General features: G+C 45.9%; 2 protein-coding genes across 3 annotated transcripts in view; one reads left to right on the top strand and one right to left on the bottom strand.

Annotated features, from left to right (window-relative positions):
• The window catches only part of TIMP3 (TIMP metallopeptidase inhibitor 3), a 57,617-nt gene extending 54,571 nt beyond the window's left edge, over positions 1 to 3,046 (bottom strand). The window contains exon 1 of the mRNA XM_032836532.1: positions 2,649 to 3,046. Coding sequence (XP_032692423.1) covers positions 2,649 to 2,769 — 121 coding nt within the window. The 5' untranslated portion in view covers positions 2,770 to 3,046. The remainder of the gene's footprint in view (positions 1 to 2,648) is intronic.
• The window catches only part of SYN3 (synapsin III), a 449,127-nt gene that overhangs the window by 208,097 nt on the left and 215,332 nt on the right, over positions 1 to 25,698 (top strand). The window lies entirely within an intron of this gene.

Raw genomic sequence — 25,698 nt, 5'->3', positions numbered from 1 at the left:
TCCTTTTCTTTCCCCCACAGTATGTTTTATAAGCCGGCATGTAGTTTATTCTTCTCCTAAACACTTCACTAGGGTGCAGGGCCTGGAGTTGCCATAGAAACACCTTTTAACTCCTCCCCATCCAGAATGCAGTGCCAATCCCCAGGGTTTGAGGGGAGAAAGGCAAAAAGAGACACCTGTGGATGAGGAGAAAGGAGAGGGAAGACCATGGGGGTTCGTTAGACAGGGCCAAGTCAGGCATACGTTTCCCTTTACCCAGCAACATGGCACTCAGCCACAAAGAGAAAACAGCCAGGAAGGTTCTGGAAGAAGAAGCTGGTCGTCTGGCATGAGCATCTTTAATGGGCTACAGCGTTGATTGGTGGGGTCGTAAGGGCCAAGGAGAATGGGGAGCTCCTACACATTTCCTTCAGGGAGAGGACAGGCAGAGCTTCAAGCCAGACTGGAAACAGAAAGGCTCTTCAGCAAGGAAAACTGGGAGCCACCTACTGGACACCAGCAGGGTACTGTAAGGCAGCGGAGGTCAACAAGTAAGCAGTCCACATCCACACCTCCCATTTTGAAAAGCATTATCTCATCCCTACCACTAGTGCAGTGCACCAAACCCAGGCAGAACAGTTTTGGATTGGTGCCAGCATATCGAAAAAAAAAATTTTTTTGTTTCCTTTTTATTTTCACTACCACAATGTTCTGGTCTTCGGGAACTTCCTAGTAACTTAGCTTTTCTCTGGGCAGTTTATCGAGGGTGGGGATTTGTTAAATCAGTCCAGAGAAATTACAAGAAACTTTCTGCATCAGCTCAGACCCACAGCAGGAAACCTAAGAGTCAGTCAGAGCAACCATTAAAAGCCGGGTCTCCTTGTTGCTGTTTCCACTGCTCTCTGGTGAACTTCCAAGGTGAAAACCCAAAAGCCAAGGGCAAGGGGGAGTCATGAGGTCTCCCTCTCCCCACACACCAAAAAATCCAAGCAAACACACCCAAGCCATTGCCCAGCCGAACAGGGTGCCCTGACTCCACCTGTCAGCCTCCTGGCCTCCTCACGGAGCAAAACCAGAGCTCACCTGCAGCAGCAGCAGCTCCCAGCACTACTCAGGTGGGAATGTTACCAGTGGGGGGAGGAGGGCAGGCCAAGTGGAATTGGGGTGGGAGCAGTCAGAGGAGAAGGAAGAAAACCTTCCAGGTCAGGCAGCCCAAAAGAATCCTTTGGGCAATCCACAAACGAAGGGGCCGGCCGGATTCCCCCGGGGAAAGGGAAGGGTGCACAGCACGGGCCCCAGGAAGCCTCTAACAAGGGTGACCCCAGGTCACATAAACACCCACTCCTGCCAACTGGACTGACCTTCTGGTCACCAACCTCCCTGACTTCTCCTAGGCTCAGCAGGGCCCCCCAGCAGTGCCCCTCCCAACTTCGGCTGCCTCCTCTGCCAGGCTCCTGTCTCCTCCCCCTCCTCTCCTGCTGCACACTTGTGGAGGCCCTCACCCAGGACCCAGTGGAAAATTTTCCTTCTTCTTTATGACTTAAAACACACACGCTCCATTCTTCACCTCTGAATCGACACAGGCAGAGGGCAGCTAGACTGTGCCCCACCCCACCCCAACCCAAGTACACACACACACACACACACACACAAAACAGGGGCCACTGGACTTGCATGCTTTATGAGCTGGAAAGGAGAGGAGAGATGTTTTCCAGCTGCTACTCCACCTCTGGCCATCCAAACACAAGTGTCCCGAACACTCCCAAACAAGTTCTCCCAGGACACTTGCAAGGCCCTGGAGAAAAACTGGTTCTACCTCTTGCTGAGTCTCTAATCAAGACACCAAGTCCAGTTTGGAATTGTCACCATGATGTGATCCTTGGCATTTTTGTTCTTTTGGTGACAAATCTGTTTTCCACTGCTCATTCTCCCCCTCCCCACACACATTCAAGGAAAAAAAAAAAAATAGCCTTCCTGTGAATTCTCACAGCTATGTGATAAGTGATCCCTCACACACGCCACCTCCTGCTTGCTATCAACACTCTCAAATACGGTTCCTCCGGGAAAGGGTCAACCCCACAGCTTTCTTCTCATTTCCCCCCTTAAATCCACTCAAACTTGGCAGTCCAAGAAGCTCCCTTAGCCCTTGCCTGGGAAGTGGGAGGCTGGGTTGTGTCTCAGTGAAAAGAATGAACTTCATGGGTGCAGGAGAAAATGCAAACTCAGAAAACTTCAAGATTCCCCTGCAACTTTGTGCACATGGCTGGCAACTTTTTAAAAACTACTGAACATCCAGTACTTTAGTTAGTTGGCATTCCAAGTTTTAGGAATCCTCTTCCACCCTTCTCCCCCAGCCCTTCCTCTCGTGATAGTGAAAAAGGGAAATTTCCCAGATGTCAAAAGGACCAAGAGGGACCTCACGCCCTAAAAGGAGAGCAAAGGCTGCAAGGGGTTCACTCAACCACTGCAGGTTTTCTCTGCAGGGCATCTGCCCCTTCAGCTATGCCATATCCTCCGACCGAAGAAACTGAATTTCGCCACCCCACCCCAAGCTCAGGCAGAGAAAAGGAGCGGGGTTTGCCATGCCACCCGGAGCTGCGCCCCATTCCCGGCTGCAGCGCAGGAGCGAGCACCGCGGAGGCTCTGGCGGGGACACCCGGAGCGCTTACCGATGTCAGAGTTGCAGAAGGCGTCCTGGGGGTGGCTGGGCGAGCATGTGCACGCCTCGGCGCCCCAGTCCCCCAGGCTCCAGCTGCCCAGGAGCACGACTAGCCCGAGCCAGGGAGTCATTGCCGCTGCCGCTGCTGAGGCTGCTGCTCGACTCTCCAAAGTTGTGCGCGCCGCTGGAGGGGCCGCTGCAGCCCTAGCTCTCCTGCTCCGCCGTGCGGGGCAACTTTGGCCTCGGGCGCGCTGCCCCGGGAGTGCCCAGCGGGACGGGATGGGGCAAGGCGAGGCTGTCTCAGCGCTGGCGCACGACTCTGCCGGCCGGAGGTCTCTCCGGGCGAAGGAGCGGGAGCTGGGGCGGAGCAGGAGGAGCAGAGGGAGGAGAAGCCGTCTGAGCGCCCACCCGCTGCCCGCTCTGCGCCGCTGCCGGGCGGCTGAGTGATATAGTGCGGGTCCCCCGGGCACCCCCTCTCGGGCACTCGGCGTCCGCCCCCTGCGACCAATGGCAGAGCCGCATTACCTCATCGGCCCTCCGAAAGAGGCGGGGCCGGGGGCGCGAGCCGACGGGGCGGGGCCGGGCCGGACCGTTCAGATCCTTATAGGGAATAATGCGGCTGTGGGCACCCGAGTGGGTGAAACGGAACGTGTCTTGAACCTACGCTTGCCGAGTGACCCCCGGAGCGGCGCTCCCGTGCCCCACCTCGCCAGTACCCTGACCACACATCCACCCTTCTGAGTACTTCTGACCCAAACCAAATCAACTGCCACCCACCACAGCACCAGGCCGTCCTCGGGTCACAGGCGGCCTTGGTCCTGGAGACCCTGCCTGTGCCTAGTGGAAAGGCTAGGGAAAAAGGCTAACTCTCCACCTTCTCTGGAAAGAGCAGGCTCAGAGGGGAAGGGATCAATTGACAACCTACACACACACACACCCGACCTTCCTGGAGGTGAGGGCGCAATCTGCCCTTTGGAGCTGGCTATAACGGACTGCTGTTTCCCCGGGGGCTCACCCAGAGTAAATTGTGAAGTCATTGAACAAACGCTGTTCTGGATGTTGGATGAGCAAAACAAAATCCTTGCTTCCATGAAAGTTTCAGGCAGTGCATCAGTGAATTCACCAGTACACCGAGTAATTTCCTGCGGTGATGGTATCATGAAGACATAGAGAATGGTTTAGAAATCACTGAGGGGAGGGAGCGGTCACTGTTTTCTATGGGGTAGTGAGAGAAGGTCTCTCTAAGGAGGTGACATTCTACCTGAAAGTTGAGCAAGTAGAAGGAGCAGGAGGAAATCTGGGAAGAGAGAACACCAATCAAGGAGAACAGCAAGTGTAAAGACCCTGAGCTTATTTGAAAAGCAGTGAGTAGAAAGGGCAGGAGGAAATGATAATCCCACCAAGGCCAGATTAGTCTCCATTCTTCAGCAAAGAATTTGGGGGTGAATTGATCCGAAACTGGGGTAACTTACACCAGATTCTAGAGAACTATCCAGGATCTTAGACTACTAGCTATAATGGATAATTGCTAATAACTAATACTATGGCTCTCCTTATTATTAAGTAATATCTTGATTCTACCTTATAGTTTCCATGCCACACCTCATTATATCTCACAAAAGATTTTTTCAATAGGAAAAACACAAAATACTATTCACACTTTCCAGATGAGGAAACTGGCACAGAAAGGTGACATGGCTTGACAAGCAGCCAGGAACTCTGTTCACTCATTTGCACCGGAAGAGAGACTTTATTTCCCTGGACTTCAGCAGTAATTAGCTGTCACGGGGCAGATGCCCTTTTGCAGCTGGAGTCTTCTGTCTTTCTATCTTTGTGTGTCTCTCTCTCTTTCTCTCCTAACTCATTCTGTTTAGAAAGAGACTTGAATGTTTTGGCTATAGATATGCAGAAAGTTTGGAACAAAATAATCCTCAGAAATGCAAGTTCAACTTCTTTCTCAGAAACTCTATTTACACCTCCAAGAAGTGACAGTGGGATGGCAGAAGCAGAAAAATTGATTGAAAATGGTATTTCCAAAAACATTTGTTAAATTCCTTTGCCACCACGCCCCCCTTAATAATTGTAGCTATAAGGAAGGAATCAAGTTTCCACATTTTTCTGCCCTATCCCCTTCCCAACTTTTAAGCCCCTTTCCACCTTAACTCTAACTGTAGCCTGCCCCAGATAGATCTTTCCCTTTTTAAATGTTTACTTCAGCACTTAGCTCACTATTTCATAGAGTATAATTGTATCATTTCCCCAGTCACATTAGAAATACTTTGCGACCTGAGATACGTGGCCACCCTCCTTTTTTAGCCCTCTAAATACAAAATAGGGTCCCAGGAGACTTGGGTGTGGGTATGGCCAGCAGCCCATAGAGTCTGGAACAATGGACACTCCAAAGGCCACTCCAAGGATCCGGGTTGAATGAGGGCATACTTGGTGGGATTTGAGAGTTTTGCTTATCCTTGCATGGTGCCAGTCATGTGGAAGGTTTTATAAGCCTTTCCAGACCAAGTCCACTTGGGATAAGCATCTTACATGATAAAGGCCCTCTCTTCTCTTTTTTTCTTTTCACTTTACAGTTTTGTCCAAAATGCCAATATTGTCTCCAAGGGAAGTCAGCCTAGAACATGAGTATCAGGCAGGTAACTTTGCTGAACTTCAAGCAGCAGGTTCCTTATAGAAAGCATCTGAAGCACTTGATTATGGCAACTACTTAATTATGTAAGCACCAAGAGTAATCTGATTGTTTTTCCAGCTGAAAGGTAATGAAATTGCCTTTGGGTTTATTTCTTCTTGCTCCCCATCCAAAGCTGATCCATGCAGCATCTTTGGAGTTTAGCTTTCTTTTCAGTTGGGAAGTTCTTCCTAATATCTAACTCAAGCAACTCCTCTCTTCCCACCTATGAGAATTCAGTTCAGTCCTCACCCTGAGGAAGAGAAAGAACAAGCTCCACGAATCCTTGTGAAGAAGAGCCTGACTGCCAGGGTCAGCCCGTGCAGCAAGCAGATCTCACAGGCATCAGTCTGGATGCCATATGGTGTCCCTAGACTTAATAATATATAAGAATTACTTTTTCTTTTTTTTTTTTTAAGATTTTATTTGACAGAGAGAGAGACAGAGAGAGAGATCACAAATAGGTAGGCAGAGAGAGATGGGGAAGCAGGCTCCCTGCTGAGCAGAGAGCTCGATGCGGGGCTCCATCCCAGGACCTTGAGATCATGACCTGAGCCGAAGGCAGAGGTTTAACCCACTGAGCCACCCAGGTGCCCCAAGAATAACTTTTTCAAGACTATTTTATAAGCTGCTGGAGTAGACCTGTGGCTAATGTTAAGAATGACGGTACCGGCTCTCCCACCTTCTCTTGACAGCTAAGAACAAGGATAGATTTATAAACCTCAGAAGAACTGAAGTTCCAAATCTCTCTGGGTTATCCCCAACCTACCAGGCTGCCCTCATTTCCCCTTTCCTGGAACTTTTCTAGGGTAGGTGAGTTCATGTCCACCTCCTTCATATCAAGTTACAGGATGCTGGAATCTTTGAGAAGTCTCTCGTAGACATTTAGACGTCCTTTAAAAGGACCTCAGAGACTACCCATCCTAATTTTATAGGTGGGAAAGATAAGGTTCAGACAGGTGAGAAAATTGCCTCTCACGGTCAGCTCGTGGCTAAGCCAGGAGTGCTTTGCAGCTGCGTGATTCCTTAGCTGGCTCTCTCCCATGCACTTGTGGACCTCAGTTTCCCCAGCCACAGTGCATGACCCAATGTTTGCACCCTAGTTGTGGAAACTCCAGCCACTCGTGCTCTGGAATTTGCATGACAGATCTGCAGATGAGTTTGTTTCAGAGTCTCTTTGTTCAGTGTGTAACACATGGACAGTCCTGCATGCCACCTGCTCTCACTAAAAGGTTCTCTGTCATGACAATAACCACCTCTGAGCCAATCAGGACAAATACCACTCTATTCTCCTCAGAGGTTTATCTCCTGTGTATTTATTGTTTCCCTTTCTAAATTATTACTTAATACTTGGAAAACATTCCAAACACATTACTGCAAAGAAATCCATGAAACTTTATTTCTGGGGGGACAAAGAGAGGCTGGGATGGGGTGGGGGAAAGCAAAAGAACTGAAATTGGTTCCAAATGTTGCAGAAGAACAGTTGTGTGTGTGGACTAGTCACCTCATCTGTCCAGACTTCAATTTGTGTTTATTGGATGAAAGCTATAATTTAATGGTCTCCAAGATTCCCCTCAGCTCAAAAAGTCTTAGGGTTCCATGGGAAACTCTCAAGGACAAGGAAGGGAAGATAGATCTTGCCATTTAAACAGGTTTGAGACAAATCAAATGTGTCCAAAACCGAAGCACATCCATCAGTCTCTCAATCAACACTTAGTGAGTTCCTATTCGGTTTTCTCTGTTCCCTCCTTGAAAACAAAGACAGCGCTGGTGAAGTGTTAGGAGAGACTGAAGCTCTTGTTTCTGAGAGAGCCCTGTTTTAATTACTTGTTTATCTGTCTATTTACTTCTTGGGTCATAAGCACTAAAAGGTCAGGAAATATGTCTTTTATTGTCTCTGTATCTTTTTTTTTTTTAAGATTTTATTTATTTATTTGACAGAGAGAGATCACAAGTAGACGGAGAGGCAGGCAGAGAGAGAGAGAGGGAAGCAGGCTCCCTGCTGAGCAGAGAGCCCGATGTGGGACTCAATCCCAGGACCCTGAGATCATGGCCTGAGCCGAAGGCAGCGGCTTAACCCACTGAGCCACCCAGGCTCCCCTCTATATCTTACTTTTAAAATGCATTGAACTACTGTTGCAGTTTAAATATCGCCTCCCCCAGAAAGCCTTCTCTAATTCCCCTCCCCAGTCTTCATCAATCACCCGCAGTGTATTCCCACAGCACCCTGTGCTCCTTTCTTTCATACTACTTAGCTGACAAGAATGTGATTGTTTATCCATCGGTTTCCCTTCCTAGATAGAGGAAATCCCTTGAAGACAGTGTTGGTAACAAAGAAGTCAGCAAGTATTGGTTGAAAGAGTCGAATTAATTGGTCCAACCAACCCCTTCCCACTATTCAGATAGGCCTTGGAGAGCTCTCAGAGCCCTATCCCTCTGACCAGTGCTAGGGGGCGCTATAAGCCAGAGAACACCCATTCCCTCAGCATGTAGTCTCTGCCAGTCTCACGGAGAGGAAGGGAGAGGCAATTCCACACTAGTCACCCACTTTGAGTGGGTGAAACTAACCCCTCCCGTCTACAATGGCCACAAAGCTGTCAGGCAGTATCCCGTCTGGGTCCGCAGCTGCCCAGCTCCTCCACCCCCAAGCTGGCCCCATGTCAACCCAAGGGGAGACATGCTCTCAGGAAGCTACATACTCGTGAATCATGGGTTTGGGGGGAACTGGGAAATCTGGGAACACAGCAGACAATGCTGCGATCCCACTCTTTCGGGGCAGAGCTGGCCTCTGGAAATTAAATGAAAAGAAGGTGCTGACAAGACATTTGTCAGTTCTGTTGCCTCATCGGGAAACACCTCTTTTCTTCCCTTCCTTTTCCCCTCTAGACCCTAGTCATGATGCCTTCCCCCAAACCCACAGTCCTCATCTGAAAGTCATTACATTCAAAATAGCCTTTTCCAAGCAGCAGTCAGCCCTGGTCCACCCATCACCATGAGCCCTGGCCAGACCCTCAGTGGGGCTGCTGCCCAGCCCTGGGAATTATGAACCTGAGATGGTAAGCACTTCCGGTTCTCTGTGTGTCTGGCACCAGCGGGGAGTAAACACCTTTTCTCATTTCCATCTGGAGCCAATTTCATGGCAGTAAAATTGCAAAACGTCTCTTGCCCTAGCTCCCCACTAGTCCTGCCATGGAGTGAAGACCGTTCAGTAAGAGTCTCTGGCTGCATTTACCTGACACCTGGGCTTTTCACATTTCCTTCCAACCCCATCTACTCCCAGGGATTCTTAAGCCAGAAAACACATGTGTGCTGTAGAGACATGTTGTACCCCATGTTTTCTGGTGGTGAGAGATGGGAAACAGAGTTAATATTTCATTCAGCTCTTGCTTTTAAAAATTTTTAAAATTATTTATTTATTTTTGACTCTGTGCTCAGTCAGTTATTTCTGTGAATGGTAATATAAGTGGAGGGAGACCTTCTCTTCCTCGACCTTGTCTTAATGTCTTCCTTATGCTGGTGGAGTTCACATGTTTTTCCTTTAAAATTGAGTAGCTGCCTTGTGGTTTCTTTGAAGATTGCACATGCAGCTTTACAGAAAAGGTGCATGTGAGTGTCTCTGCTGGGTGCTCTCATGGCTTGGGAGGGAATGGGATGGACAGTATGGCCAGTCTCCTGTCCGATGGGGCTGGAGATTCTGTTTCTGGCAAGGCACTTGAACTCTCTTCAACAGAACCTGCTGAAACTGAAGCTGACCTGTCCTGTGTGATGGGGATGTTCCAAAGAGCATTTGACGCTTTTGACCACATCCTTCTTCGAACTTGGCTGCTGAGACTCTAGTCTCTCTGGGTTTTCAATTTCCACCTCTCCAACTGTATCTTCTCAGTCTTCTTGGCAGACTCTTTGGACTCCTCTTGTCACTGAGATTTGGTGGTTCCCAATTTTCTGTCCCTGGCTGCCTTCCCTTCCCTTTTAGCCTCCACACTCTCCCTGGCTAATTCTCTGCCCTGGTTCTAGCTACTGCTCTGCTGTGTGCACAGGAATGGGCACTGCAAGCAGCAGTCTTCTCTGAGCTACAGTCTATAGCCAGCTTCCCCTTGGATAATTCCACCTGGAGATCCTTTATCACCTCTTCAGATTCCACTGTCTTTCCCCTGATATGATGTTACCCATCTGCACCAAGGGCACCACCTTTCACCAAGTCCTACAGATTCTCACTCCACACATCTCTTCTTACCCTCCCTTTCTCCCCATTCTCACCATTTCTGCCTTGGATCAGGCCCATGTAGATTCTTTGTTGACAGTTTCAATAGTCAAATAATTCGTCACCCTGTCCAGAGTCTTTCTCTGTCAAATGCAACTTTTGCCCTGTTGTTCATATGAAGTTTTTCAAATATAAATGTGAAGTCATGCTGTCCTTTGCTTAAAATGATTCATTTGTCCTCCATGGCTTTCTGAACGGAGTCTTAAACTCCAAAGAAAGCCATATGAGGCCCCGTGCTGTGATCTGGCTCTTCCCAGGGTCCCACTGTGAGAGACCATTGGTGTAGAATCCAATGTGATCGCTACCCCTGTAGTTACACAGCAGAAGGCCGTGTGCTAGCTTATCTCTTCATACCTATGCCCTCATTCCCTCCTCCTAACCCAACCTGAAGTTCTAGCTGTCAGTTTCCTGTCTCTAGGGCTTATTCACACTATGCTCTTTGCCTGGAAGCCACCCTCCACCCTCCTCCATCTCATCTGTAAGGATTCTTATCTTTTAGGATTCAGCTAGAGTTACCACCTCATGGATGTTTTTCTGAGCCTCTATCTTCCTCAATAGAATTGACCTCCACTCCTTGGCTTCTCATCCCTCATTCCTTTCCCACACACACATACACTCCAGATTTCCACCCAGTGCTTCTCACATTCTGTTGCCACCAGTGGTTGATAGGTCTTTCTCTCCTCTAGACAGCATCTGGGGAGCCTAACACAGAATCTGCGTATCGTGGGCACTTGCCAAATATTGAAAGAATAAATTAACCAATAAATAGCAGGGAAAATAAAGAGGGAGGTGATCAGAGTATTACCTTCACAAATTCACCATTACAGAGGTTCTAGAATCTAGCTTTTTAAGTCAAGAAACTCCTCTGGGTTCAGTTCCCGGACTTGATCAGTCCCAGGGATACTATGATTCATAAGAGACCAGCAAGCCAACCACAATTCCATTGTCTTTGCTTCTAGTGAAGTATTTAATTGTCACATAGGTTAGGACACTCATATGTGACCCCCATATTTTCTTCCTTAGAATCAGAGGACTTTGTGTGAGGCTAGTTTCTCATCAGAAGGTTGCTTTATTGTGTATGGAGTCAGAACAAAGGAAATGAGGTCATTGTAAGGAGGGCTTTTCAGCTGAGATACTATAGAATTCTCCTCACTGAATTGAGGTGAAGGCTTTGCCATGGGAGTGATAATGTTCACACCCACTGGCAAGAGCCCCTCTTGCTAGAAGTTAACAATGCCAGACACACATTGCCAACTTTGGAATCTTTGGTCTTCCCATTTCTCTTCTCCAAACTTGCCACTCTTCCTTCTTCCACCCAGACTTTTTCTGCTCTGGGAATCTTACAATCCATTTGGTTTCTGTGTTGTAGATTATAGTCACCATTCAATGATTCTTTCCAGCCAACTAGTTCGGGTTCTAGATTTTGAATGTTCCCCTTACTGTGTCTCAGTCTGCTACTACAGATAGCCAAGCACATGTGTGGTGTGTGAATTTATGACTTCAGAGCTCAGAAGATAAATAGCTTTCTTTCCAAGTTGTGGGTGGACTCTTCATTAACATTGCTCCACCGACAATCTTTATTTGCCTCACAACTTGTTTGTCATGGTGTGATTATCAGGTCTTTGGAGGAAAGGAACAGGATTCTCTCCTTTCATCCTTGCTTCCTACAGATATTCCCCCAGATGCTAATTAAGTGTCCACTGCTCCACACTAGGTGCTGGAGATCTAACAGTGAACAAGGCACAGTCCTGCCCTCAAGGAGTTCCCAGTCTCATGGGAGAAAAGACATGAAAACAAGAGTGGGTCTTACAGACTACAACAGGAGGATCAAGTGTGCTGTGAAATCACAGCACTGGATCACCCAACAAGGGAGTGGGAATATGCTTGGGAACGCATATTATGGTAAGAGCTAGGAGAGAACTGTAGGTCACCAAATCCAACCCTCTCATTTTCAGATATGGAAAAAGGCCCAGAGAGCTGGGCATTTATATAGTCACACTGGATTATTGACAAAGGCAAGACAAGAAATCAGACCCTTTAGTACTTCATCATCTTCCCATCATCCAGTCTTCTCTAATTGAGTATAAATAATTATTTCCCTGCCCTGTAATATGTAATATGGTAAGCTGAACTATGTAATTCATCTGTAATATGGTAAGCTGAAAAAGATTTCTAAGACAAGAACAAGGGAAGGGGACTCACATTAGTTGAGTACCAACTATGAACGAGTCATTTCCAATACAGTATTTTCTTCAATCCTCACAACCCTTGATAATAGGTATTATTTTATGTCTGTTTTATGGTTATGGAAACTGAGGCAAAAACAATAACTCAAAAAAATATATGCACTCCTGTGTTCACTGCCGCATTTTTACAACAGCTAAGACATGGAAACAACCTAAGTGTCCACTGATGGATGAATGGATAAATTAATTGTAGCATACACCCCCCCACACACACACACTGGGATATTATTCAGCCATAAAAAAGAAAGAAATCTTCCCATACGCAATAACATGGATGGATCCCAAGGGTGTTGTGCTGAGTGAAACAAGTCAGAGAAAGTCACATACCATATGATCTCTCTTATCGGTGAAATTTAAAAGCAAACAAAACAAAAAATCAACTAATTGATAGAGGGAATGGGACACAGATTGGGGTAGGAAGAAATAGGGGAGGGGGTCAAAAGGTAAAAGAAAAAACAGAAAACTGAGGCACAAAGAAGTTAAGTGCATGTTCAGTTTCTTACAAGCATGATAGAAGCAAAGCTGTGATTCAGACCCAGGGGTCTCTTTCCAAACCAATGCTATTTCCGGAGCCTGAAAATCGCTATACCCTCAGGGTCATCAGGACTTTGGAAGTGCTAATAATTTCCTCTTTGTCTTCTGGGTTCTCTCTGAGGGCTCAGAGCTCATGATCGTTGTTAGAACCAAGCAGAAGGAGTCAGTACCTCCTACTGAGGGCTGGAGAGGGGCTTTTATCACCTGGCAGGTGAGATGCTTCTCTTGTTTTGCCTGGTTAGCAGTGGAGAGAAGGCAGGAGCAATCACAGAGCAGGCAATTTCTGCGGGTGTAGTTGTGCCCTTTCTTACTCAGAATTTGGATAGATTCCATAGGAACATTACATTTGTATTACAAAGAAAGGGCCCCGAATCTAGAAGCAAGCTGATAGAATATTGCTCAGTACGTTTTTAACAGCCATTGCCTATGGCTTCATATCCTCTTGAAATTTCAAGCATGAGATTGAGGCATTGTGCCAGGTTTTTCTTCCAGTTCTGCAACATACAATATCTGGGTGACTATAAATAAATCCATGAACCCCCTTTCTTCAAAAGTAAAACCAAGGAGGTTAGACTTTATGATCTCTTGAAACTTCTCAGGGAAATACTTTAGGAGGAGACTGACAAAGGGGTCAAGGACCAAGGCCTGTGACATCAGTAAAACTGGGTTTTCATCCTTCACTTTTTCACCATGACCTTGAACAAGTTCCTTAACCTCTTGGAGCCTCAGATGTCTAGTGGTAAAATGGAAGGGAGATTCATACCTCCTAGGATTTTCATGAGTATCAAGGAGGTGTGGTGAGTAAGGCACTTGGCACAGTATCTGGCACATGACAAATTTTCCCTGAGAACCTATATGCACCAGAGTTTGACCCTATAGGTGTAGGGGTGAATGAGGCCTCTGCCTTCAAGCAACCTACTGTCTAATGATCTGGGTTGATTAAGGTTGAGCATGTTCCCATATCCCCTTTGACCATGTAAGTAATACCCAAAGAAGGGATGGAGGTAAAAGGAAGAGGAAAAGAAAACAACAACAATAACAAAAAAAAATGGTAATAATGGTGAGTTCTTACAGAGTACCTACTGGGTGCAACAAGTTCTTCTAAGCAGTTTGCTTATATTAATTCATAGCAAAAACTGTGAGGTAGATGGAATTATCCTCACCCTCCCTGTATTCAGATATGGAAACAAAGGTACGGAGAGCTTATGTAACTTGCTCAAGGTGACATGGTCAGGATGCTGCAGTGCTGGGATTCGAAGCCAGAGCAGCCTGGCTCAAGAGCTTATGCTCTTAACCACCCCACTAGCTTCCTTTTTCCCAGGGAAGGTGAGCATGCAGAAAGTAACAAGTATACCAAATGGCAGACACCCAGTGCCTGTCACCAGTGTGTCTTCTTTCCCAGAACACCTTGTACCCAAGATCAAAGGGTGTGAGAACATGAATCAGATGTAGCCTCTATTGGAAGAGACACGTAGTAGGGCAGAGAGCACCTCTGTAGACCCTCCTGGAGAATAATACTCAGTGGGTTCAGTGTGATTTCCAGCCTTTAGGATGAGCACTGAAGCTGGTGGATCAGAACACTTGTTCAAGTCCCATCTTGTCCATCTACCAAGTTTCTCTCTAGCTTAGATTTATACTCTATAATGGGAAGACAAACATCTAATTCACAGAGGTATTTTTCAAGGACTAAGTAATTAACACCTGAGCACTTCCTATTTGCAGGCCCTGTTCTATGTACTTGATAGATACAAATCTACTTAACTTCCACAACTCTATGAGGTAGGGGCTGTTATCATGCCCATTTTACAAAAAGGAAAGCTGAGGCACAGAGAGGTTCAGCAACTTAGCCAAGACCACACAATTAATAAGTGGTGGAACCAGAATTTGAAGTTCAGAGTCCAATGCTGAACATCTCATCACCTCTTTGTACTCTGATGAACAGTCGAAAACATTTTATAAACACTAAATGGCATTGTTGCTCTGTTCTCATATCCATGTCTTAGGTCTTTATTCTGCTGTTCCCTTGCCATGGAGTGCCTTTCTTCCTCTCCCCTGGCTATCTCTTACTTGTCCAGGGCTGAAGAGTGGGCTTTGAAACACTGAAAGGCATGATGAAACCAGCTCACCCTGGCTCCTGAGAGCCCAGTTGTTAGATTTCCTGGAATTTTTCAAGTCAGTTGTTAAACACAGCCATTATTAAAAATTTAATTATATCGACTTATAATCAAACAAGTTATATTAGAAATGTGGTAATGAATATTTAAAACTCACCACTTCCTAATTATTTCATTTTATACTCTCATCTATGGTCTTGAGGCTATGTCCACCTACTGTGTCTGCAGTGGAACTATTGTATCATGGTGAGCTGCTACCAGTGACATCCGCTGGTGACTTAAAATTGGCCATGATGGAAGCATTTATGCCACAGCAATCGGCAGATGCCACAAGTCAGGCTTATTGTCCTGGAGAGCTGGTTGGTAAATATTCACCTGTACACCGCTGTCATTTCTTAGCTGTATATTCTTGGACAAGTAATCTTCTTGTGCCTCAATTTTCCCAACTAATAAAGTAAGGACAGCATTAAGTGTCTATCTCACAGAATTGTGAAGAATAATCAAGATGATACGTGGAAAGGCTTTAGCAGAATGCCTGACACAGTGTCAGCCATCAATGAATAACCACTGTCAGTATTAATATTAAGACAATGTTATTATTAGGCATCATCTCCTATAAGTGGCCTTTCCTTCCACCCAAGCTCGGTGCCACCCATAAAGGATGAACTCTGACTTGATATTCACTACAGTACTTCGGGACTGTACGTTTCAGTGGCATTTTCCCTCTTTAGAAAGTGAGCTAATGACAGAGGTGAATTGAGTTTTCTCTTCTGAGCACTTAGCCCAATGCCTGACACTCAGTAGGTCCTCCATAAAACTGGTAGATTAAATTATTAGTAAAGGAAGAGTTTTAGAAGTACTGAGAAAATCACTGAAAGTCAGAATTAGGAAACTTGGAAACTTCTCTAATCATATTACAAATTTTTAAGAAATTCTTCACATCCTAGCATTACCGGAATATTCTGTTTAGGGTTCATGTGTTGGGAGTACCTTATAATGAGGTCATTTTGGAATTTTAAAAACTAAAAGCCCCCTGATTGGTCCCTAGACAGACCCACCACATGCTGAACTTTGCTTTATAACGAAGCTCTCAGTGTATATGATATGGTTCCCCTCTAATAGTCTTAACATGTCAAGTAGGGATATGACCAGTAACTTTCCAAACTGCTTGAAGGTAGCTGGAACTGCCTCTGCCTCAAGTATTTAGAGAAAAAAAGATCTTGATGTCACATCAACAAACTGGGAAAGAGATTGCACATACCTGGAGTGCTTTTCAAGGCCTGGGAGCCAGTGATTGGAGGCAATTTCGGGGGGAAACGATGGGAGAGGCTGAAGGCATGTTGAAAAATCATTTTTTTGTCTGTTGTTCCTTTGTATGAACTGGTTACTGGCTTATGCAACGCCCAGTAATTAAAATGGCTGGAATGCTTTGCATTTTTACAGCAACGTGAAGGCGGCTTGGAGGCCTGGAGCTAGAGCCAGATGAAGGGGGGCCCAGTGATCCTACCCTGGCTGCCCCTTGGCCTGGCAGGGGTGGCTGACATCTGCCTTGGGGTGGAGAGTGTGGCAGGGGGGAGGGAGGAAGTCAGTGCAGCTAGGAGAAGCTCCTGCTACTCTCCCCCTCCTCTGGGCAGGTGCATCCAGATGCACCACCTTAAATGAAGATATGCACAGACCACCCACCTTCTAGAAGTCTATAATGATTAGTGGTTCTGCCTAGGAATGATAAACAATGATAAAGCTATCCTTTATTAAATATCTACGTTGTGCCAGGTTCCATACTCATAACATCGCATATATTATCTGCCTTCATACACATGAAAAATCAGATGTCATTCTTCTGCTTAAAACTCTTTATAGATCCTAGTGCATTTAAGATGAATTCCAAATGCTTCACCCTTTCAAACCCAGTGTGCTGTAGTCCCTGCTCTCATTGCCCTTATATCCCCCACCCTCTCACAAGTTTACTGTGTTCCTGCCTTGCTGGGAGCATCTTTTCACCAAGCTGAGCATCGTCCTTGCTCCAGGGCTCTCCTGCCTCCTCCCTAGGCCTTCCCCATGTCTTGCCAACATCAGCTCTTTCTTATTCAGCTTCCAGCTCAGACGTTTGTCACCTTCTTGGAGATATCTGCCATGGCTGAAGTAGCACAACCATCCCCAGTCACTCATGGCTCCCATCGTCCCATTTTTCAGATTTTTTTTTTCAGTATTTATCATTATCTGGAAAAACCTTGTTTGTTTATATGTTTATTCATTGTCTTTTCCAACTAGAATGGAAGTTACTTGAGGGTGGGGCCCTCATCAGTCTTGTCCACTGATCTATCTGTAACACCTAGATCAGTGTTTCGTCAATATCTATTAGGATAATGGATCTTTGCAACAACTCAGTAAGATAGATGTCATTGTCCCCATCTTCCAGATGCAAAAACTCAAGCTCAAGGAGATTAAGTCATTTGTCCAAGGTCATGCCCTAGGGACTGATGTCACCAAGTTCTGCCTAATGGCAGAATCCTTGTCTTGGGATAACTATGCACAATCTTCCCCCTGGACATCTACTTTAGAAAATAGTGGAAAGATGGTGTCTGTATTTCAAGGGAAGGAACCAGGACTCAAGGCTAACTATTAGCCCTTTAGTCATATAATGATGGTGGCACCAAGAAATAAGAATGTAAGTTCTTGAAGGGGAGCCATGATACTGGTGTTCTAATCTAAGTCTTGCGACCTGTGTGATCTTGGATGCATTCATTATCCTCTCTGGGTACTATCTGGAATATGCAGAGAGTTTCTGCTTTTGCTTCCACAGGGGACAATTACATGACTGTGTGAAAGCCCAGCACTCCAGCATCTTTTTCACACCCTGGGATGGCAAGGCTGTTGTCCCCATGGATTGCTGGAGTGGAAGTCATACCTTGGGGGAAGGATGCTCACTGTCCCTGACCATGGGCCTGTGCCTGCCTGGGAGTAACTTCAGGAATAAGCAGCTGGATTAAGAAACTGACGTTTAAAGACTTCAGGGGTGTTGGAGGATGGGCAAAACATGGCTAACTGAGAATGTCACCACTGCTTCTATCACTGTTCCAACATTACGTCCCTGAGGGTCATCTCAGGGACCTCAGGGTCCCTGAGAAAGCCTGACCACCCAGCCTGGCCTTTTAAGCCTCGGGGTCTGCCCCAGTCTCCCTCCCACTCGACTTCATTCTCACTAAACAGGATCTGCACCTTCCTTATTGTGACACAAGTTGTATCTTCTTCCCACCATTGGCTCTTTCAGAGGTGTTCTATTTTGATATAATTCCAACTCACAGAGAGGTTGCAAGAATAGTTCAAAGAATTACCAGAGACCTTTCACCCAGATTCCCCAAGTGTTAACATATACTGCATTTCCTCTTTCCCTCCTTCACTTCTTCCTCCCCTCTCTCTCACACACACTTGGATACACACACACACACACACCCATATACAATTTAAGAATAAGCTGTGGAGATGATGCCTCTTTACCTCTAAATATTTCAGTGTTCATTCTCTAAATGCAAGGGTGCTATCAGCTTTGAAGTCCAGAGAAAGTCAGCCTCTGGAAATCAGCCCCTGGGGCTTGCATTCCAAACCTCAACTCTACCTGTCACTAACTGTATGCATTTATGCAGAAGATTTCACTTCTCAGCACTTCAGCTTTCTGATTATAAATGCAGGACACTAAGAGCACCTAACTCATAAGACCAATGGGAGAATTCATGAGACACCCCATTTGACGGCTCAGCACTGTGCTCAGAACATGGAAAGTAAAAGTGCAGAGTATGTAAATGGGGCAGTGTTTTGCTAGAATGCTTTGGTTCTTTTCTTCTTTGAAGTTGTTTGGATTCCTTGGATTTCTCCTTCCCTTTCAGGCCAATTCTCATAAAAATAGCAAGACAGGTGCTGTCATTGATTCAGCCCTTATTTACTGAGCACCTATGCTGGGTCTGACCATGCTCTGGGTACTGAGATACAGCAGCAGACAAGACAGGTGCAGTCCCTGGCCTTCGAGCCCATATTTGCATGATGGAGACAGACACTGGACATGGGAACAAACAGATGAAACATTTCAGTCGTAAGTGCCATGAAGAAGGTAAAGCCGAGTGACTGGGAGCTAGGGAGCATGCAGGGAACTCCTTTAGTCGGGGTAACAAGAGAAGACTTCTCGGATGAGTTAAAAAAAAACTTCGACTAGATACTTTTAATCTAAGAAAATGCTTTCTGGGAAAATATCAGACACAATTTCACTGCTCAGTAGATGTTCTCCTTATGAGTGAGTGCAAGCTAGGATGCGTGAGAGTTTTAAATCCTCCCATAAGAACACAGTGATGGGAGCACGCCCTTCTCTGCCATGTGTATGGAGCCATGCACTTTCCATATGTTATCCCATCAGCCTTCCTGAACTTGTGAAGCAGGTGTCATTGGCCTCATTTAATAGATGAAGAGACTGAGGTTCAGAGAAGCAAGTTCATTTTCCCAAAAGCAAAGAGAACGTAAGGAGGGAACCCTCTGACAGCGCATGTCTCCAAAACTCCACAATGGCAACCTCTTACTACTCCCAAGTATGAAGATGACAGGTTTTAATTTGACAGAAGAGAGCTGGTGTTGGAAGGCATGGTTCCAGCCCTGGCTCTGCCACGTATGAGAACCATCCATTACATGGAGTGGTACTGGCTGCTCCCTCGCATCCCCTCCAGTTTTAACAGGTGAGGTCACCTGTTGGTTTTTTTTTTTTCTTCCTCTGATTCCCTTTTCATGGAGAAAATTAGCACAAAAAGAAAAGAGAATTAGGAGGAAAAGAGATGAGCTGCAGGTATCACCCACCCCAAGTAATCATTCCTGGAGCTGAAGAGCAGGTCTGGTTCAGAGGCAGCACAGAAGGGGGACATGAGTCCTCTGCCTCCCGACATCCAGCCCGGTACTTTGTGCACAGCAGTAGGGGCTCCCACCTTGCTCTCATAGGAACAGGTGCCTTTGTTCTCTAACACCAATTGGAAGAGATCTGACATTATTTCACAGCCACACTCATACAGCATGCAAATAATGCCTTCTGTGATCTGCTGTTCAATTTCAGGAACTCCTGTTTCCAGTAGGCCACTGACATATTTGAATTTCCAAAGTAGGGTAAATGTGGGAAAGTAACTATGGTTGACTGTCTTAGTTACCTTTTGCTGCACAATGATATTATTCCACCTTTAGCGGCTTGCGTCAAACAACACACATTTGTTATCTCATGGGTTCTGCAAGTCAGGAGTCCAAGCCTTGTTTTGCTGGGTCCTCTGCAAGGCCATAGTCAAGATGTTAGCCCAGGGAGGTAGAATATACTCCTTTGCTCACATGACTATTGGCAACATTCAGTTCCCGGTTTCTCTCTGGCTATGGGCTGGAATTCACCCTTGGATCCTTGCCATGTGACCCCATAGGCAGCTTATTATATGGCAACTTGATTCTTCAAAGCCAACAGGAATGCATCTCCTCCTAAGACAGGCATTGCTGTCTTATACACTGTGGTCATGCAGACATAATCACATACATCCTTTCTCCTTTGCCATATTCCATTGGTGGGAAGCTTTTCATAGACCCTGCCCATACTCAAGAGTGGGGAGGGGTTATGTAAGAATGGGAATACCAGGAGGAGGGGATCATGGGAGCCACACTGGTTCACCCTCCAAACAGAGTGATCAGACAGAGTGTTGGAAGCCCTGGGAAACCTGGGTACAGGGAACAGTTGAAAGCACTTGAAATGTTTAACCTGGGGAAGAAGAAAATAATATTGACAAACACTGAGGACTTTGTGTAGATCAGTTCACTTAACCTTCATGTGACTCTATAAAGTAGATACTGTTATCCTCATTTTACAGGTAAGAAAACTGAGGCACTGATAGTTCAAGCAACATGCCAAGGTGACACAGTTATTAAATAGTATTGCTGAGAATTGAGCCAAAGCAATCTGCTTCCACGGTTCATGCCTAGGAAGAACAGTCAGTCATTGGAAGATGAGGTTGAGTTCTACCCAAAAGACTTCAGGACCAAAGGTTAGAAGTTATTAAGTGGTAGGTTTGGAGCTTGTGATGATAAAAAGCAAGTAAAGCTGTGGGTTCTGATGAAGTTTGATCTCCAAGTCACGGGGGAGTGAGAGGTGTTTCATCTGAAGGCTGCCCAACCATATCTCAAAGATAGTGTGGAGGGGATTCCTGAATAGTAAAGAATGCTGGGCAAGATATCCTTTAAACTGTCTTTAAAGAAGAGGATTAAAGAAGATTTTTAAACTGCAACTTGAAGGCCAGATTTGGTCCACCAATGGATTTTCTTTGGTTTATGCTCACTTTTCTTTTCTTTTCTTTTTTTTATGTAATTGGCAAATTTTCAGAAAAATTCAGATTTCCAGCTTCTCCTGAAAAACCAGAAGCTCTGAGTCCACTTTACCACTTTACCAGTCCACTTTACCAGTCCACTTTACCATACTAAACAGGTGTTGAGGAGCACCTCTGCTGGGCAAATGTGCTTCCGCACACCACAATCCCCAGCACTCCCTGTTGTCCCTTCAACAGAGGCTATAGGTCTGTTATTTCCCATACTGGCCTGTTTCAAGGCCCCAGACCCCGCCATAAACTCCTAGACCAAGCAGTCAGGTTATATAGACCATGCTCACAGGAGGAAGTAAAGGAGGAATTAGGTCTTAGGGCCAATGTGAGTTCAGCCAGCGTAGGAAGGGAGCAGAGGACAAAAGTATCAGGGGCTCAGCCTCTGCTGTGAACTTACACGAAGCTCCTCAGCTTAACTGGAAGAGACCAATTCTGGTCCCACTGGTCCTTTTGGAGGATCTAGTGAGATCCTGGAGAATAGGAACAACTAACTCCTAAACATCTTTTGGAGCCCAGATCCATAGACTAATGGAAGCCAGATTTTTTGTGTTGGAACTACAAGACCTGAAAATCCATTTGTTTTCTTTCTTATCAGGGAATTTGCCTTCAGAAATAGTTTTAAAGGGGGGGAAAAAGCCCAACCTTTGTGAAAATAGGAAGGGGAGAACTCATGGTGGGAAAGCTTTGCTGTGAACTAGAGTTTTTCACTGATGCTTTTTTGTTCTGTTTAAAAAAAGAAAGCTATTCTTCAAGAGAATGAAAAGGAAAAGGAGGGAGGGAAATGTATTCTGCTGCAGATCTTTTAGGAACTTTAAATCTCTGCCTAAGAATCCCAAGACAGCCCCCTGGAGAAAGGAAAATGCATCAGAAAAGGACCCAGGAAACCTTCAAATAGCAGTTGTGCCTTAGCCCCACATCAACCCATCACCAGCCATGTGGGGCAAACACAGTATCATAATCTCCCTTGATAAGTAGGGATACTGAAACCCAGAGAGGTAGGGTAACTTGCCCAAAGCCACACAACCCATCAGTGGCAGAGCCAGGATGCCAACACTTGTAGTCTTACTGTAAGACTTGTGCTCTGAACCATGACCTGGTTGGACCCTCAAGGACTGACTGAGCAGGTGCATGGGAAAGGCATCATGCTAGGTACCAGAAGAGTGAGAGGGAGGAGGAGGGAGGCTTGAGGAAAGAACAAGACCCTAGCTGAGTCTTCCAAGCTAGTCCACTTTCTGGCTATGGGACCACAGGCAAGACTGTGAGGAACTCGGTCTTACATGTCTTGGTAGTTCCAGTGCCTTATACAATTAAAAGACAGTTTATGAAAGGAGGTAGGGAGGGGGGAAGAAAAGAAATAGAAGCAATAACTAATAATTAGAATAGCAGCTAGTTCTCATCAAGTGTTTATTAGACCAGATACTATAAAGTGCTTAACACATATTATAGCATTTATTCCTCATAATAACGCCCCTATGGTGTGGTTAATATTATTACTTCCATTTGAAGGATGAAGAAACTGAGGCACGGGAAGCTCAATAGCTTGTCCAAGGTCATGATGCTGGTAAATTGGAGATCCAGGATTCTGAACAGGAAGTGTAATTGTAGTGCCCAGCCTCTTAGCCAGTAATGAAAACAGTAAATATTTGAGGTCAAGTTGTAATTCCTCCCATTTGCAGGGTATTTGGTGGATTACAAAACTCTTTGTGGTGAGGTTTCCAAGGGTGGAGACGGGGACAGAAATTTCCGGTGATTTCTGATGAGACTTAGCCAGTGATTCTTACCTAACATTTAGGTGCAAAATGCAAGGCATGCAGAGATGGGAAACAGAAACCAGAGCAGCTGGTGGTGCACTGCTCGGAGGCCTTTTAGTGGCCTTGTCAGGCACGGATCCCTCTTGTACAGCCATAGCCTGGTCATCTGTGGATTTTACTCCCCAGGACACACTCCTGACACTCCCAGCTCTCTTGCTTCCTCATCCCCCCCGGGGCCAGCTGCAGCCCATGCAATTTCAGCCCAGCTCAGCAAAGCACAAACCAGTTGCAGTGTCCCACACCAGTGAGCTGGCAGCTGCTTAATCTGAACCCAGGCAGGTAGGCAAAGGAAAACAGAATTCAAGGCAGAAGGCTTTAGAAGTTTGGTCAGGGCACCCCACTCTGGGGTTGGACTTGACCAAGCTGCCAACAGAAGGCAGAGGTTTGCACAGCCTTAACCTTAAGAGGGAGCTCTTGGTTTCGGCTTCCTCTGCCTTGCTTCCCTCCTCTGCCCTGGTACTCTGCTTGTAAAATGGAGCTACCATTACCTGCCAACTTGTATCATGGCCGGGACTGAGGAGATTGAAGGGGTTGATATAGATGACATCACAGCTGTAGTCTGCAAAATTATCGCTGGCAATACAGCTGGTACAGTTTTTCCTATTTAATATATTTCCTGGAGAGGCAGTATGTCTTAGGGGCCTGGGATTGGGGTGGGAGGGAAGCATAGTGTGAGTGTCTCACAGACCTCGGTTTGATTCCCAGCTCTGCCACCCCCAGCTGTGTGTCCTTGGGTAAGTCATTGCCCTTCCTCTGTGTCCAGGTTCCCTCTCTCGCTAAGTGGGAATAATAATGCCCACTTTGGAGAGTCAATGCGAAGATTAACTAGGGCAGCATCCAGCTCGTGGAAGAAACTTAATGAGGAGTAACTAGTGATTCCTTGCCTCACATCCTTAGTTCTCTGCCATTGTCATTCTCTTAGGGCAGCCTCCCTCCTGGGACCTCCAGGACCAGATCAGAATCCATGGTTACAAGCCAGCACTGTATAGCAGTTCTTTGTGTAGTATACATCACATTGTCCATTTATCTGGTTGATTATTTGATTAACATCAACTTCCTTCACTAGCCACATGGAGATAGAGATGTCTATCTTGGGCCATCACTGTAACCCCACTGTTTAACACAGGCTTGGCACATAATAGGTGCCCAGCAAACATTTGTGGAGTAAATTAATGAAGGAAATTAGCACCCCAATACACTGGTATATTCCATTTGTCTGCAAGGGAGTGTTACAAGTAAAATTTTGTTATTCATAGTTGCAGTCCTAGACTTTGTTTTTTACTTCCTTTTTAAGATACATACGTGCTCAAGATTATCTTTATAGTGGTGTCATCCTCTTACATTTTTTTGACGTGCTTTCTTGGGTGGGGCTACAGTTAAATGGAAGCCCTGGGGATTACATTCCACCCAGTGTAAACCCATGAGAATGTCTCCTGCAGGAATGTCATTTGTCATTGGGTCTGTTGGAAGCAGAAGTTTGAAATATGTGGACTTACATCACAGATCCCCTTTGCCTTTAGTCTCTAGAAAATTGGAGACAAGAATGGCCTGTCTTTCCCTCAGATGGCATGAACATTGAGAAGTTAATGCTTCTAAGATCCTAGGCTGAAAGCAAAGAATTATCTGCTTCCTGCCATAAAACTTCCTGCCCTGAGATGCTGTTTATCAAACCATTAACCCTAATGTGTCTTGACCAGCCAGAACTTGATAGGAGAAAAGCATTTTCCTCTTGATCTGGCAGCCTACAGACTAGATATGTGCTGTACTGGAGCAGATATCACCCTTTGCAGTAATTTAGTAGTTCCCACAGGTTTCGGGCAGTGTCCCCATGAACTTTTTTATCTATGTTAATTTTTCAGTACATTATGTAGTATAAAAAATTTAACTAGCAAATTAAATCCACAAATTCATGGGTATTATTGCTGAGATAAACCCAAAGCTGGCACTTACAAGGAAAAAAAAAGTCAATGCAAAGAAAATACTAAATAAATATTAATAGTAAACTGTTACAAGAAAATGGCAGAAATGAATGTGAATTGCTAGTGCATGAGTTTCAGAATGCTGCAATTGTTTATTTTCTTGTCTTTTTTCCCATTAATTTGTGAGTTTCTTTGGGAGAGAGACTCTTTTATTCTTTTTATCTCAAGCATTAGCACAGTCCCTGGCACAAAGGAACTCAACAAATCTAGTGGATGTTGGATGCCTGGGTGACTGAATGGTGGGCATCTTGGGCACCAACAAATTCATGGAGGTTGGGGTCTTCCCAGAGCATTGGGAGCAACAGTATCTCTGTGTAATGATAATCAGTAAAAGGAGGGTTGGGCTGACTCCCGGCCAGGAAACGAAAGCTAATGTGCCCCAATGCCTGCTTTTCCCTCTGGGATTCCCAGCTGCCTGGAATGAAGGAGGAGCTAGAATACCGAAATCCACAGGCACTTTGGATAGAACATACTAGCTGTGTGGCCTCAGGTCCATCACTTCATATCTACTTCTCTGTGGACTAAAGGAGTCGTTACAGCAAAAGAAACTCTATGATTCTGGGAAGGTTTGGTCTGAATTTGAAAAGTACAGAGAAGGCAGGTGGGAGGAGGTGCTGATGAGCCGGGGCAAAGCCAGACTCAAGAGCTGATATCCTGACGTCCAGTAATCACCTGCATGGTCGGCATCTTGAGTGGCTCTGGGTGGTGACATCTGTGAGGTCACCCATGGCCATTTCTGGGTCTAGAAACTTCCCTGTGCATGTGCTGGTGGGTCATGGGATGACTTCTACTGCCAGGGCTCCCCTTTGAGTTCTTATGCCTCCATCTGGACTGCCCTTTACAGCCAAACACTTTCCATGTCCTCTGTCCCATCTGATCCTCACAGGATCCCAGAGGAGGCCACTTAGGGTAATACAGAGGAAAGGTGGGAACCAAAGACTCATGGCCATGTGGCTCAGTAGAAGGAGCACCACTGTGGGCACGGAGCTCACCACAAAGTGGCCCAGGACATGGAACTTGGAACCGGACCCCTGTGTTCAAAGGCCAGCTCAACCAGG

Source organism: Lontra canadensis, unplaced genomic scaffold (assembly GCF_010015895.1).
Source record: "Lontra canadensis isolate GAN:19392208 unplaced genomic scaffold, GSC_riverotter_1.0 scaffold93, whole genome shotgun sequence".
Classification (NCBI taxonomy): Eukaryota; Metazoa; Chordata; class Mammalia; order Carnivora; family Mustelidae; genus Lontra; species Lontra canadensis.
The sequence above is the reverse complement of the archived record's forward strand: the minus strand, read 5'-3'. Positions and strand labels throughout refer to the sequence as shown.